The sequence below is a fragment of the Mytilus galloprovincialis genome, chromosome 6 (genome assembly GCF_965363235.1).
Source record: "Mytilus galloprovincialis chromosome 6, xbMytGall1.hap1.1, whole genome shotgun sequence".
Classification (NCBI taxonomy): Eukaryota; Metazoa; Mollusca; class Bivalvia; order Mytilida; family Mytilidae; genus Mytilus; species Mytilus galloprovincialis.
Window position 1 is genome coordinate 90,979,354 of NC_134843.1, and position 15,143 is coordinate 90,994,496.

A 15,143-nucleotide genomic window follows, 5' to 3' on the forward strand; every position below is an offset into this window, starting at 1 on the left:
CCTGTCCAATGTACAAGGTTTGTTTTATATTGTTTTATGTGTCCTCGTCCAATGTACATGGTTTGTTTTATATTGTTTTATGTGTCCTCGTCCAATGTACAAGGTTTGTTCTATATTGTTTTATGTGTCCTCGTCCAAGGTACAAGGTTTGTTTTATGTGTCCTCGTCCAATGTACAAGGTTTGTTTTATATTGTTTTATGTGTCCTCGTCCAATGTACAAGGTTTGTTTTATATTGTTTTAGGTGTCCTCGTCCAATGCACAAGGTTTGTTTTATATGTCCTCGTCCAATGTACAAGGTTTGTTTTATATTGTTTTATGTGTCCTCGTCCAATGTACAAGGTTTGTTTTATGTGTCCTCGTCCAATGTACATGGTATGTTTTATATTGTTTTAGGTGTCCTCGTCCAATGTACAAGGTTTGTTTTATATTGTTTTATGTGTCCTCGTCCAATGTACAAGGTTTGTTTTATGTGTCCTCGTCCAATGTACAAGGTTTGTTTTATGTGTCCTCGTCCAATGTACAAGGTTTGTTTTATGTGTCCTCGTCCAATGTACAAGGTTTGTTCTATATTGTTTTTGGTGTCCTCGTCCAATGTACAAGGTTTGTTTTATATTGTTTTATATGTCCTCGTCCAATGTACAAGGTTTGTTTTATATTGTTTTATGTGTCCTCGTCCAATGTTTAAGGTTTGTTTTATGTGTCCTCGTTCAATGTACAAGGTTTGTTCTATATTGTTTTAGGTGTCCTCGTCCAATGTACAAGGTTTGTTCTATATTGTTAGCTCACCTGACCTGAAAGGTCAAGTGAGCTTTTCTCATCAATTGGCGTCCCTCGTCCCTCGTCCTGTGTCCTGTGTCCGTCGTCCGTAAACTTTTACAAAAATCTTCTCCTCTGAAACTACTGTGCCAAATTTAACCAAACTTGGCCACAATCATCCTTGGGGTATCTAGTTTTAAAAATGTGTCCGTTGACTCGGCCATCCAACCAAGATGGCCGCTATGGCTAGAAATAGAACATAGGGGTAAAATGCAGTTTTGGCTTATAATTCAAAAACTAAAGCATTTAGAGCAAATCTGACATGAGGTAAAATTGTTGATCAGGTCAAGATCTATCTGCCCTGAAATTTTCAGACGAATCAGACAACCTGTTGTCGGGTTGCTGCCCCTGAATTTGTAATTTTAAGGAAATTTTGCAGTTTTTGGTTATTATCTTGAATACTATTATAGATAGAGATAAACTGTAAACAGCAATAATGTTCAGCAAAATAAGACCTACAAATAAGTCAACATGACCAAAATTGTCAGTCAACCCCTTAAGGAGTTATTGCCCTTTATAGTCAATTTTAACAACTTTTTCGTCATTTTTTGTAACTTGTACAAAAATCTTCTTCTCTGAAACTACTGGGCCAAATTTAAACTAACTTGGCCACAATCATGATTATGGTATATAGTTTAAAAAATTTGTCCTATGACCTCACTTGCCAAACAAAATGGCCGACATGGCTCAAATTAGAACATAGTGGTAAAATGCAGTTTTTGCTTTATATCTTTGAAACTAAGACATTTAGTGCAAATCTTTCAAGATTTAAATGTCGATCAGAATAAGATCTATCCCCTCACACAGTTTCTGATGTATCCTACAACCCGTTGTTGGTAAGTCAACATAACCAAAATTGTAAGAGAACCCCTTAAGGAGTTATTGTCCTTTCTAGTCAATATTGAACAACTTTTCGTCATTTTTGTAACTTGTACAAAAATCTTCTTTTCTAAAACTATGGGCCAAATTTTACCAAACTTGGCCACAATCATTACTAGGGTATCTATTTTAAAAAAGTGTCTAATGACCCCGCCTACCAACCAAGATGGCCAACATCAGTAAATACAGTAACAGGTGAGCGACACAGGCTCTTGAGAGCCTCTAGTTTTAGGTGTCCTCGTCCAATGTACAAGGTTTGTTTTATATTGTTTTATGTGTCCTCGTCCAATGTACAAGGTTTGTTTTATGTGTCCTCGTCCAATGTACAAGGTTTGCTCTATATTGTTTTATGTGTCCTCGTCCAATGTACAAGGTTTGTTCTATATTGTTTTAGGTGTCCTCGTCCAATGTACAAGGTTTGTTCTATATTGTTTTAGGTGTCCTCGTCCAATGTACAAGGTTTGTTTTATATTGTTTTATGTGTCCTCGTCCAATATACAAGGTTTGTTTTATATTGTTTTATGTGTCCTCGTCCAATGTACAAGGTTTGTTCTATATTGTTTTAGGTGTCCTCTTCCAATGTACAAGGTTTGTTTTATATTGTTTTAGGTGTCCTCGTCCAATGTACAAGGTTTGTTTTATATTGTTTTATGTGTCCTCGTCCAATGTATAAGGTTTGTTTTATATTGTTTTATGTGTCCTCTTCCAATGTACAAGGTTTGTTCTATATTGTTTTAGGTGTCCTCTTCCAATGTACAAGGTTTGTTTTATGTGTCCTCGTCCAATGTACAAGGTTTGCTCTATATTGTTTTATGTGTCCTCGTCCAATGTACAAGGTTTGTTCTATATTGTTTTAGGTGTCCTCGTCCAATGTACAAGGTTTGTTCTATATTGTTTTATGTGTCCTCGTCCAATGTACAAGGTTTGTTTTATATTGTTTTATGTGTCCCCGTCCAATGTACAAGGTATGTTTTATATTGTTGATTATGTGTCCTCGTCCAAGGTACAAGGTTTGTTTTATGTGTCCTCGTCCAATGTACAAGGTATGTTTTATATTGTTTTATGTGTCCTTGTCCAATGTACAAGGTATGTTTTATATTGTTGATTATGTGTCCTCGTCCAAGGTACAAGGTTTGTTTTATGTGTCCTCGTCCAATGTACAAGGTATGTTTTATATTGTTTTATGTGTCCTCGTCCAATGTACAAGGTTTGTTTTATATTGTTGATTATGTGTCCTCGTCCAATTTACAAGGTTTGTTTTATGTGTCCTCGTCCAATGTACAAGGTATGTTTTATATTGTTTTATGTGTACTCGTCCAATGTACAAAGTATGTTTTATATTGTTTTATGTGTCCTCGTCCAATGTACAAGGTTTGTTTTATTTGACCTCGTCCAATGTACAAGGTTTGTTTTATATTGTTTTATGTGTCCTCGTCCAATGTACAAGGTTTGTTTTATATTGTTTTATGTGTCCTCGTCCAATGTATAAGGTTTGTTTTATATTGTTTTATGTGTCCTCGTCCAATGTACAAGGTTTGTTTTATATTGTTGATTGTGTGGTACCAATAAGTATGGGTTAAGTAAATAAGGCATTAAAAAAAAACTAATTATTGTCTTGTATGCAGAAATGCATAACCACAAATTACAATGATTTTTGCTCATGCACGATATTGTTAGCTTAGAAAATTATTGAATCCACAGGATTTCCTGCTAGGGATTGGTAATTCCTAAAGGTCTGATCACAACTCCCTCAGACAAATTTGAACTGAGATGTTATACTTTTGTATTCAGATTCTTTGGTTACATATATGTGTATATCTCTGGGTGAATCTTAAAATATGCATGGAATGCAGCTAAAACCTTTCTTTTTACTTTATTCCATATTTATAGGGTAAGAATGTTTTACAAAGTCATGATAACTTTGATGGTTTTCATTTTTTAGTAAACTGTTTTATTAACTTGAGTATAAACATGATATAATTCTTAAACAGTCATGTTAGTCCAATATGCAAATGTTGTGCATTCCTTATAAAAATCATGAGATGTGGTATGATTGCCAATGAGACGACTATCCACCAAAGTTCAAATAAAGTGGATGTAAGCAAATATAGGCAACCGTCCAGCCTTCAACAATGAGAAAATACCATACTGTATAGTCAGCTTCAAAAGTCCCAGACATGTATGTATTCATCTTTGACACTTTCGGATTTTGAGTTCTCTTAATGAAGATTAGTATAGAAAAGTTGTTTTAACATAACACATCAAATCTTTATCTTTTATTTTATACTCTGAATTCATTGTAACTATTTAAAAATGTATTTATATTTATATAGATTGGTTGATATGCTGTACATTTAATGCTTTTTTTTTTCAGGACAGATTTATATTCCTTGTGTTAGGTAACAGTATTAACTGGAGTATGTAAGTATAATATATAAATTGTTTAAGATTGTGTTACTTAGTTACCTGGACCTAAATTGTTACATAGAGTGGCCTGGGTCTAAATAGTTATACTAAGTGACCTGGGCCTTATTTGTTACACAAAGTGTCCTTAACCTAAATGGTTCTACTATTGTTAGACTAAGTGGCCTATTTATACTATCAGTATGAGTCATTGTCTTAAAGTGTTATACAAGGAGGCCTTGCCCTAAATTGTTATACTAAGTGGCCTTGTCCTGAATTATTCTACTAAGTGTTCTGGGCCTAAAGTGTTTTTCTTAGATGTCAATCTGAAATCCAACAGCTGTCTTGACATTTTTTCCATTATCCCTGCAGAAATTGATTTGATTTTTACTACTCAGATTTGGATTTTATTCTTGCTGACTGACTTTTGACAGAAAAATATATCTTGGACCTACAAATTCTCCTGAAAAAGATTTTTGTGTATTATAATGCCAAATGCATCAGATCTGGTATTTCTAATTTGTTTTGATACTTCAGCGTATAATAATGACCAAAAAAGATTGTATATATTAAGAGGTTGAAATTTTATTTTTAATTAGAATGATGTAAATAAAAAAGAGGATTTAACTGTAAAAGATTTTTAATAACTTTACAGGTTTGTGAAACTATTAGGATTCTCAATATCACTTTGATAGAAAATGACGATTTAAACCAATTGTTGTCTTGCTGTATTATTAGAGAAAACATACAAAATATGCAAAAAACATTTATTATCTTCAAGAAAATGTTACTGACCATATGCTGACTGGGTATATTAAAATTACTTCACACAAACTTTCTCATTGTTTATTTATGTGGTTAAGTTGAAGATATGTGGTCTATTTATGTAACCAGTTAAAAGTTTCTCATAAAAATATAGTATATATACCAATACACATAATTAACAGTGCTAAAAAGTTTCTCCTCCATGTTATAGCTGAATATTTGTTTTACCTAATATTTTTACTGCATATCAGTCTCAGATAATGAATATTTACCAAATAGTTTATCCATAATACCTGCATTATCAAATATATTTGTTCTTTTTTTCCAGTGCTATATTTGGTGTAGTAACACGTCCAAGAGATTTTGCTAGTTATTTATTAGCCATATTTATAGGAAACCTAATGTTCTATACTGTTTATTACACCATAATGAAGGTAACCATTTTATAAGTATAAAAAAGTATTTATGATAAAATTGAGAATGGAAATGGGGAATGTGTCAAAGAGACAACAACCCGCCCAAATAAAAAACAACAGCAGAGGGTCACCAACAGGTCTTCAATGTAGCGAGAAATTCCCGCACCCGGAGGCGTCCTTCAGCTGGCCCCTAAACAAATATATACTAGTCCAGTGATAATGAACGCCATACTAATTTCCAAATTGTACACAAGAAACTAAAATTAAAATAATACAAGACTAACAAAGGCCAGAGGCTCCTGACTTGGGACAGGCGCAAAAATGCGGCGGGGTTAAACATGTTTGTGAGATCTCAACCCTCCCCCTATACCTCTAACCAATGTAGTAAAGTAAACGCATAACAATACGCACATTAAAATTCAGTTCAAGAGAAATCCGAGTCTGATGTCAGAAGATGTAACCAAAGAAAATAAACAAAATGACAATAATACATAAATAACAACAGACTACTAGCAGTTAACTGACATGCCAGCTCCATACTTCAACTAAACTGAATGAAAGATTATGATTTCATCATATGAACATCAGGCACAATCCTTCCCGTTAGGGGTTTAGTATCATACCATCATAACATATATGAGAAGAACATAACCCGTGTCATGCCAACAACTGTTTTTAGAATAAATGTGTTTAGTTCCGATGCAAAGACCTTATCAGTGACTCAATATTAACGCCAAAATATGCAATCTTTAATGACTTGACAACAGTATCGTAATTATATCCCTTCTTAATAAGTCTATTCAAAGGTTTTGTAAGTTTCTGAGGTGAATACTGACACCTTTGTGCTTTATAAAGAATATTACCATAAAAAATTGGATGTGAAATACCTGAACGTATTAGAAGTCTGCATGTTGAGCTATATTTACGAATGATGTCTTTATACCGATGATAAAATTTAGTAAATGTTTTGACTAGTTTGTGATATCGAAAACCCTGGTGTAATAATTTTTCAGTAATACATAAATTTCTCTCGTTAAAATCTAAAACATTGTTACATACACGAGCGAATCGTACAAGTTGAGATATATAAACACCGTAAGATGGTGACAAGGGAACGTCACCATCTAAAAACGGATAATTAACGATAGGAAATGAAAAATCATCCCTTTTATCATAAATTTTAGTATTCAGCTTTCCATTAGTGATATAGATATCAAGATCGAGAAAAGGGCAGTGGTCATTGTTAGTATTAGCTTTATTTAAAGTAAGTTCAACAGGATAAATTTCATTAATATACATACTGAAGTCGTCATTATTGAGAGCCAAAATATCATCCAAATATCTAAAAGGATTATTAAATTTGTTTATCAGATGTTGTTTCGATGGGTCTTTGCTTATTTTTGTCATAATTTGTAACTCATAACAATACAAAAACAGGTCCGCAATAAGTGGTGCACAGTTAGTCCCCATTGGAATTCCGATAATCTGACGATATACGGAATCGTATATCGTCAGATTATCAGCTGATATATTGTGATATATGACATGCATCTGGAAGGATAACATGTGGGGACTTTGTGTATACCATCAAAAGTGAAAGTATTTGATTCTATTTCCTGACTATTTTGCATGGTTTTCTCATGGACAGGCTCTTAACACTATTTACCAAATGTTGTTGGTTTTATTTTTACTTTGTTACTTGCCATACTTTGCTGGATTCCAGCTCTATATTTCTTCATGAGTATGAATTTGTTTTACTGCTATTACTATAGTAACAAGAAATGAAACAGCTGTTAAAAATAGATAGCACTGTCTCATTGGCACTCACACCACATCTTCCTATATCTAGCAAAGTTTGTCTTGGTCAATAAAGGTATGCATATGAATAAATTGGAAATGTTTCAGCAAACACAATCAGCAAACAACCCATCAAAACAACAAAACCTCATTTAAAATAGTTACTTCACTCCTGTCTAAATTATATAGGTCAGTAGAAGAATAAATATTACAAAGAACATTGCACCCACATAACCATTCCAAAAAGCACTTAATTCTATATTTGCAACACAGACAAAACATTCACAACAAGATATTTAACAAGTATTGTTGACAAGAAAAGAAGATATGTGAGTTAATTTGAGACAATAATCCGAAAAACATAATATTAAAAAAGTTCAAAAGCTTATCTTAATCTTTAAAGAGCCTGTCTATGAGAAAACCATGCAATATGCCAAAAATCGTCAAGTTTGGAAATTATTGTGATATATGACATGTATCTGGAAGGATAACATGTGGGGACTCTGTGTATACCATCAAAAGTGAAAGTATTTGATTCTATTTCCTGACTATTTTGCATGGTTTTCTCATGGACAGGCTCTTAACACTATTTACCAAATGTTGTTGGTTTTATTTTTATTACAAAATATGTATTTTCTGTATTTTGCAGCTGAGGCACAAAGAGCGTCTACATCCTTTACTGATTTTCTTTGTTGCCTGTGCCATACTTTGCTGGATTCCAGCTCTATATTTCTTCTTTGCTCATCTGACATCCTGGCAGGTAGGTTCTATTCTAATGGTATTATTGACTTGATTCTCTATTCTGTATAAATATTGGAAACAATGTCAATTGTTTGACTAATTTGTCTAAGAATTAAAAAGTATCAGTATAATTGCAATTAATGAATTTTTTATCATGTCAATAAAGAAGTCATAAAAGACAAAATTTTATCAACATAACATAATATATATTGCATACTATCAGCTGATTAATTGTATGCTCTGCTTTAACTTTTTCAGTTAAATCCATCACAATCTAGGGAAGGGAATCAGAACTGTATGTTGTTTGAGTTTTATGATTCTCATGACATATGGCATTTCCTGTCAGCCATCAGTATGTTCTTTTCTTTTCTTGTAAGTACTCGTACTATTATATTTTGCATTTCGGCATTAGAGTATATCCTGTTCTTTACCGACTTGTTTTATAGAAACAACTTTCAGGGAGGAAAATAAACATTTTATAGAAATTATTTTTACCAGGTTCAACTTACACCTTTTATGCACTGCCTACAAAAGTACGATATAAAGGGGAGCATTATTATTTTAAGGCCTGTGTGTCTGTTGAATATTTATTCAGTCCGTCCTGTTTTGACCTGATAGTGCAAGTAAGTCATGGTGTCTTATGGTTACATATTCTTGTTTTTAATGTACCTTGAAATTTAGAACATTTATTATTTTCATTCCTATATATAGGCTAAAGAGAATTAGACTGAACTGTCATAAAGTTTGCAGAGTTAACTTTACCCCTCTCCATATTTAATATACAACTGACATATGTTTATTTGTGTATTTATACTTGTCATCTAAAAGGTTTGTGAATATTTAGAAAAGAAATACTACACACACTCATTTTAGGCTGAACAATAAGACTCTATCATATTATTTTTAACTGTACATACATAAACATCATCAGCGTAAAGTAATCTTGCATATTAAATTTAAGGAAGAAAATTTAGTTCTTATAATTTTTTTAACTGAATTTCTTTGCATATTGTTACAGATACTTTTGACATTAGATGATGATCTATTTTCAACCAGAAGAGACAAGATTCCAGTCTTCTGATTAGCTAAAAAAAGAAGTCCAAGATGACATTCTGAAACATGCCATAGGGACCAAAGATATCTATGGTGACATTCCTTAAATAAGCACATGGCATACACAACTGAAGAAAGAAGTGAATAGGTGTAAACATGAAGGCAGTTGCTGACTTAAGCTAGCTTGTTTAGCATAGTATTGTGACATTTAGAGTGCATTTATATATTCTTGTAGTAGCATGGGCTCCTTGAAGTATCTGTGCTTTGCATTGATAGTGATACCAGTTTAATTCATTCTATAAACCATGATTTTTCTGAAAATCAGAATGAACAAGACAGTTTCAAGATAGTTTCAAGATAACCAAATACATAAGATAGTTTCAATTTAAATTGTTAATTCAGTTTTAATAATTTGTAATGCTTTCAGTTGTAATACTAAATACTAATCATTGTATACTTGTAAAAAGACTAAACATTCCATATTTCCCTACAAAACTACATGAATCTGATACCTATCAGTCAATATAATGTCATATTGTTACACACATTAGCTTTAATACTTACAATTACAATTGATTGTACTCTTTTCCAAAAGGGAATAGTGGCTCAGGAAATTTTTACCTTTTTGCTGCTGTTTTTTTTTTTGTATAAAGACTTGTATAGATTGAATTCAAGTTTTCAGGTGATTCATTCAGGGTAGTAGAGCCTTTACTTCCTTTAGAAACAACATGTAAAAATATAAAGTGATATAAACCTCACAGCAGTGCCGTTGTGTGTCTTCATTTACTTATCATAAAATGACAGCATAATATTTTTTTAGTTCTCTATGAATTTATTATTTCAGTCTGATTGTATTTTCTGTATCACAGTATTTATTTATATTCAATACATGCTGTTTCTATGAGTTGTATCTGTTTAGAAATAGATCATTCTAAAGCCTTTATATTAAATATGTTGAGAGTATAAGTTTTGGGGATTATATTGTTGTTATGCCAATATGTTTTATATATTTGTCTTTCATTTTTCAGCATTAAATGTATTTAAATTGTTGAAATTATTTTCATATCTTTAATTCTTTAATATATTATACTTTGTTTATATTGTGATAATATCATTAAATATTAAAAACGTCCTATTTTATGATGTTTTAATTCTATTTTATAATTTTAACAGGTAACTGTCATCCTTTTTAAGAATATGGGAAAATATCAGGAGAAGTATAATTGAAAAAAGAGATGTATGATATACACCATTGTGACAACAAACCGAATACCATAGAAAAATTAAAAAAATCCATCCAAACTCATTCAATGTATTTGTCAATCTACTGTGGATTCATTATTGTTCGTTGGATATCAATTTTCGTGGGTTTCGTGGGTACAGGTGAACCACGAATTCAAATGTTTAACGAATAACATATTCTCAATAGGCTTTGTATACAGAGATTGGCAAAACCACGAAATCAAATATCCACGAATATGCAAGTTTTCATCAATCCACGAAAATTGATACCCACGAAAATAAATGAATCCACAGTATCTACTAAGATTAAACCCTGTATCTTGTTAGCTCACCATTCTGTCGTCGTCCATGGGTGTAAACAATTTCAAATATCTTCTCCTCTGGAACTACTGAACCAATTCCAACCAAACTTAAGCTGAATGATCCTTAGAGTATCTAGAATAAAGTTTGTGTTTTATTTTTTGTTTCAACTAAAAACATGACCGCCTTGGGTAAAAATATGAGAGACTTATTCCACCAGAAAGGAACAAGTTATCAATATCCTGTAGAGAGTTTGTGTACAGTAGTGCAATTCTTATATAAGTGTTCTATAGACTTCTTGTTTGCTTGTAGCTGTTAAATAAAATATTTTACCAATGGATCAGGTTTGTGAAATCATACAAAATGAAAGGTAGCATCAATCATCCAACTTTAAAAAAAAAAAAAAAAAAAATGCTCGAAACAAACTGAAACCACTTACCTCAAAACATGCATCACTTTGCTAAAAACATGATAATGTTGCACCAGTTTTCAAGAACATGGATTTGCTGACCATTAAAAAAAGTTGATTTTTTTTTTAGAGTTATTGCAAACTGTATGATATGAAACATGGCCTTTAACGAGTCACAATTTCTATTTTCGTACAACTGGAAATTGTTCCAATTATTTTTTATGGCCTCACCTAACAAATTAGAATGTAGGCATGTTGGTCACTAAATTTATGTCCATTAAAATTTAGGTTCCATGTTAATTTAACTATACACAAATGAACTGAAATATTTAAGTTATATCATAATAGCTGTTATAGTAGTATGCATGTCATTAGTTTGCTAGTCTAGTCATTGTTATTAAGTGTGTGAATAGATACATTTGTACCTTACAATATCCAAAGTCAAAATATCCATGTCTAAGGTGACCAGAGGTACCCAAAATCTACATCTGTGCAAGTAACCTAGTTAACCAATTAAGATTGACATCTGTCATGATCAACATATCAAGAAAAATATGCAGTTTAAATTTGAAACTCTCTCTCATCAATCAATTGGTCTAAACATTAGTAACTTATGACACTATACCAGGTATAAGGCAAGACCCACATAAAAAAACTATCAACAAGTGGCACCCTAAAAAGAATAACAACATCGACCCTTTTAAAGCCACCATACAAGGTTATATCCTAAGCAACTATGTGATATGCTAAATATAAAAAAGGAGATATATGTTTTTCCAACCATCATTCTACTATAGAAAACTAAAACATGATATGGAATTATTGGCAAACAACTCTTCCAAATCTTTCCACTAGTAATTTGACCATTTTAATTTCATACAGGGACTATCAATTACACAACAAAAATCAATAAATTACATCAAACTGACATCATTATGGACTAAATCCATGAATAACATCAAACAAACATCATTGTGGACTGAATCCATGAATAACAACAAACTGACATCAGTATGGACTAAATTCATGAATTACACCAAACTGAAATCATTGTCGACTAAATCAAGAAATAACGTCAAACTGACATAATTATGGACTAAATCCATGAATAACAACAAACTGACATCATTATGGACTAAATGCATGAATGACAATAAACTGACATCATTGTGGACTAAATCCACGAATAACACCAAACTGACATCATTTTGGATTTAATCCATCAAGGCCGTAACTACCCTTGAGGCAAGTGAGGCAATTGCCTCACTAAAATTTCGACACTGATTTTTTTTTATACATATATATATAAATATAATAGTCATTAGTTGTTCTGTCTCAACCTTAATTTCTATAACTTGTCATCCTTCCTTTTAAACTATTCTTCCTGGATATAACTCAGCATCTCAACGGGTGATGTTTCTCGATTACATTAACCTAGTAACGATAATCATCCTGGATCTCTAGTTAAAAATAGGCTCTTGCAGAAAAAGGAAAAGCGACACTGAAGGTAAAGAAGGAATAATTCTAGTAAACTAGTTTTTTGTGAACAGAGTCTGAGTATTGCATATAACTTCATTAGGATAAGTAGACTGACAAATCAAGTACTGGTCTTCGGAAGGGGGCAATCCTGTCTGCGTATTCATTTCACGAACTTTAATCTCTCTCTTTATAGATAAATGAAATATAAATAATATGAAACATGAATGCATGGATTAGCTTTTATCCATGATGATGTTTCTTTAACCTTAAAAATTGAAAGAATATTCCATATTCCAATTTGATATTATTGAGGAATGGTAGAACCTTTAACACAGGATTTTGTCTTTACTTATTCGAGACTACGGAATTTCGTTTCTTTATATTCGGGGTTTTGGAATCAGACACCCCAACCTCTAACCCCTAAATTTATAGATTCTGGAACTAAAATACCACCAACTATTTCCAGAAATAATTTGAAATTACGGAACTACATGTAAACGTCAAAAACTCCATTCCAATTCCCCTGTACCTATATCATATATACTTACTCTATAGATAGAATCATATGCATGTATCTTATCTCATTCTATTCCTAGTTTGTCTACTCTTTGTCAGCATAAAAGCGAGTTTAATATTTTGTAACTGCGACTGTATGATGGTGCTTACAGGAAAGCTTAATTCCCTTTTGCAAACAGAACTGTTACTACCGATGCTGCTACCGAATTGCTGATGGAGAAGGAATTGGAAGAAGACATTGATCATTGTGTTGATGATAATGTGCTACCTTTAGAAACACAGACTGCCCTGAAACGACTGAAAACTTGGAAAAGAGCATGCATGAGTGGCGAGAGATTGTGCGGTCTTGCCATGCTCCATGTTCATCGCGATAAGGATATCAGTAGACCAAATTATGATTCTGAAACGATTTGACTGAACCGGCCATAGAAAAATTTGGCAAACTCTACTGAATCGATGTTTGTTCTATGTTCTAGCAGCAGACTCAAGTCAGTGATATTTGGATGATTATCTTACATATAAATTTAAATAAAGTTGTTAAAAATTAGCTGTTAGTAATTAAAAGTCTTAAAATATGAAAAATTTATATAAAAAGTGTCCAAATTCAAAACATTATCAAACTCTCTAAAAATGCCTAGAATGCAGGATTTTGCACCATTCATTTCATACCCTCCAGAAAAAATTTTCGCCTCGCTTCGCTCGGCTCAATTATTTTGCCTCACTAAAATAAGATGCCTTGTTACGGCCTTGTCCATGAATAACATTAAACTGACATCATTATGGACAAAATCAATACTTAACACTAAACTGCATGACATCATTATGGACTAAATCCTTCAACTGTTCAATAACACCAAACTGACTTCATTATGGACTAAATCCACGAATAATAACAAACTGACATCATTATGGACTAAATTCATGATTATCACCAAACTGACATCATAATGGACTAAATCCATGAATAGCACCAAACTGACATCATAATGGACTAAATCCACGAATAACACCAAACTGACATCATTTTGGATTTAATCCATGAATAACATTAAACTGACATCATTATGGACAAAATCAATAGTTAACACTAAACTGCATGACATCATTATGGACTAAATCCTTCAACTGTTCAATAACACCAAACTAAGTTCATTATGGACTAAATCCACGAATAATAACAAACTGGCATCATTATGGACTAAATCCATGAATAATAACAAACTGACATCATTATGGACTAAATTCATGAATAACACCAAACTGACATCATAATGGACTAAATCCATGAATAGCACCAAACTGACATCATAATGGACTAAATCCATGAATAACAACAAACTGACATCATTATGGACTAAATCCGGGAATAACATCAAGGCACTGGCTACGGTTACATGGAAATGTAACAATAATAAAAATATTATTGTTACATTTGAGACTAAATGCCGGAATGCAAAGTTGGGTAAGGAACCGATTAATTACGAATGTAACAATAATTATTGAGGCTACAGTTACATTGCGTTATTGTTACATGAAAAACAGCAATGTACGCTAGATTTATTAAACTTAAGTCTTCTATATAGTTTTGTTGCTTAATTCATTCATGTCTACTAAATAATACTTGTTATATTATTATTTAACAAATGGTGTTTAAATAGTTTTAGGTATTAATGGATTTGATGTTCTCAAAGATACTACTTCAAATTTGTAGTGCCAAAGGCGAAAAATAGAGTTCAATGGTTTGTTGTTGAAAACTCGGGCTGAGAAAACTGTTCACTTTTAAGTATTTAACTGCACACCTACTCGTATTACTGTCATTATACTTTGAACAAAAGATGAAGAGATTCCTATTACCAATTTTGTTTGGGTGAAAAATTTAAAACTTGCATGGGATGCGTTTGAAACGAAACTGAAACAATATCAAGACACAAATTTCATACAAACGCACTTACCAAAAATTGATACATCAAAATCAAAGTTTACTAACTGTGAACTAACACTGTGAACTTCTGTATATATGTATACAATTGAGAATGGAAATGGGGAATGTGTCAAAGCGACAACAACCCGAACATAGAGCAGACAACAGCCGAAGGTCACCAATGGGTCTTCAATGTAGCGAGAAACTCCCGCACCCGTCGGAGGCGTCCTTCAGCTGGCCCCTAAACAAATATGTATACTAGTTCAGTGATAATGGACGTCATACTAAACTCCGAATTATACACAAGAAACTAACATTAAAAAATCATACAAGACTAACAAAGGCCATGCAAAGGCTCCTGACTTGAGAAAGGCGCAAAATTGCGGCGGGGTTAAACATGTTTA

General features: G+C 32.5%; 1 protein-coding gene across 1 annotated transcript in view; it reads left to right on the forward strand.

The window, feature by feature from the left end:
- Nucleotides 1–10,012, forward strand: part of LOC143080685 (SID1 transmembrane family member 1-like) — a 44,075-nt gene extending 34,063 nt beyond the window's left edge. The window contains exons 19-23 of the mRNA XM_076256668.1: nucleotides 4,072–4,118; nucleotides 5,194–5,299; nucleotides 7,728–7,838; nucleotides 8,078–8,191; nucleotides 8,838–10,012. Coding sequence (XP_076112783.1) covers nucleotides 4,072–4,118; nucleotides 5,194–5,299; nucleotides 7,728–7,838; nucleotides 8,078–8,191; nucleotides 8,838–8,900 — 441 coding nt within the window. The 3' untranslated portion in view covers nucleotides 8,901–10,012. The remainder of the gene's footprint in view (nucleotides 1–4,071; nucleotides 4,119–5,193; nucleotides 5,300–7,727; nucleotides 7,839–8,077; nucleotides 8,192–8,837) is intronic.
- Nucleotides 10,013–15,143: the final 5,131 nt, after the last annotated feature.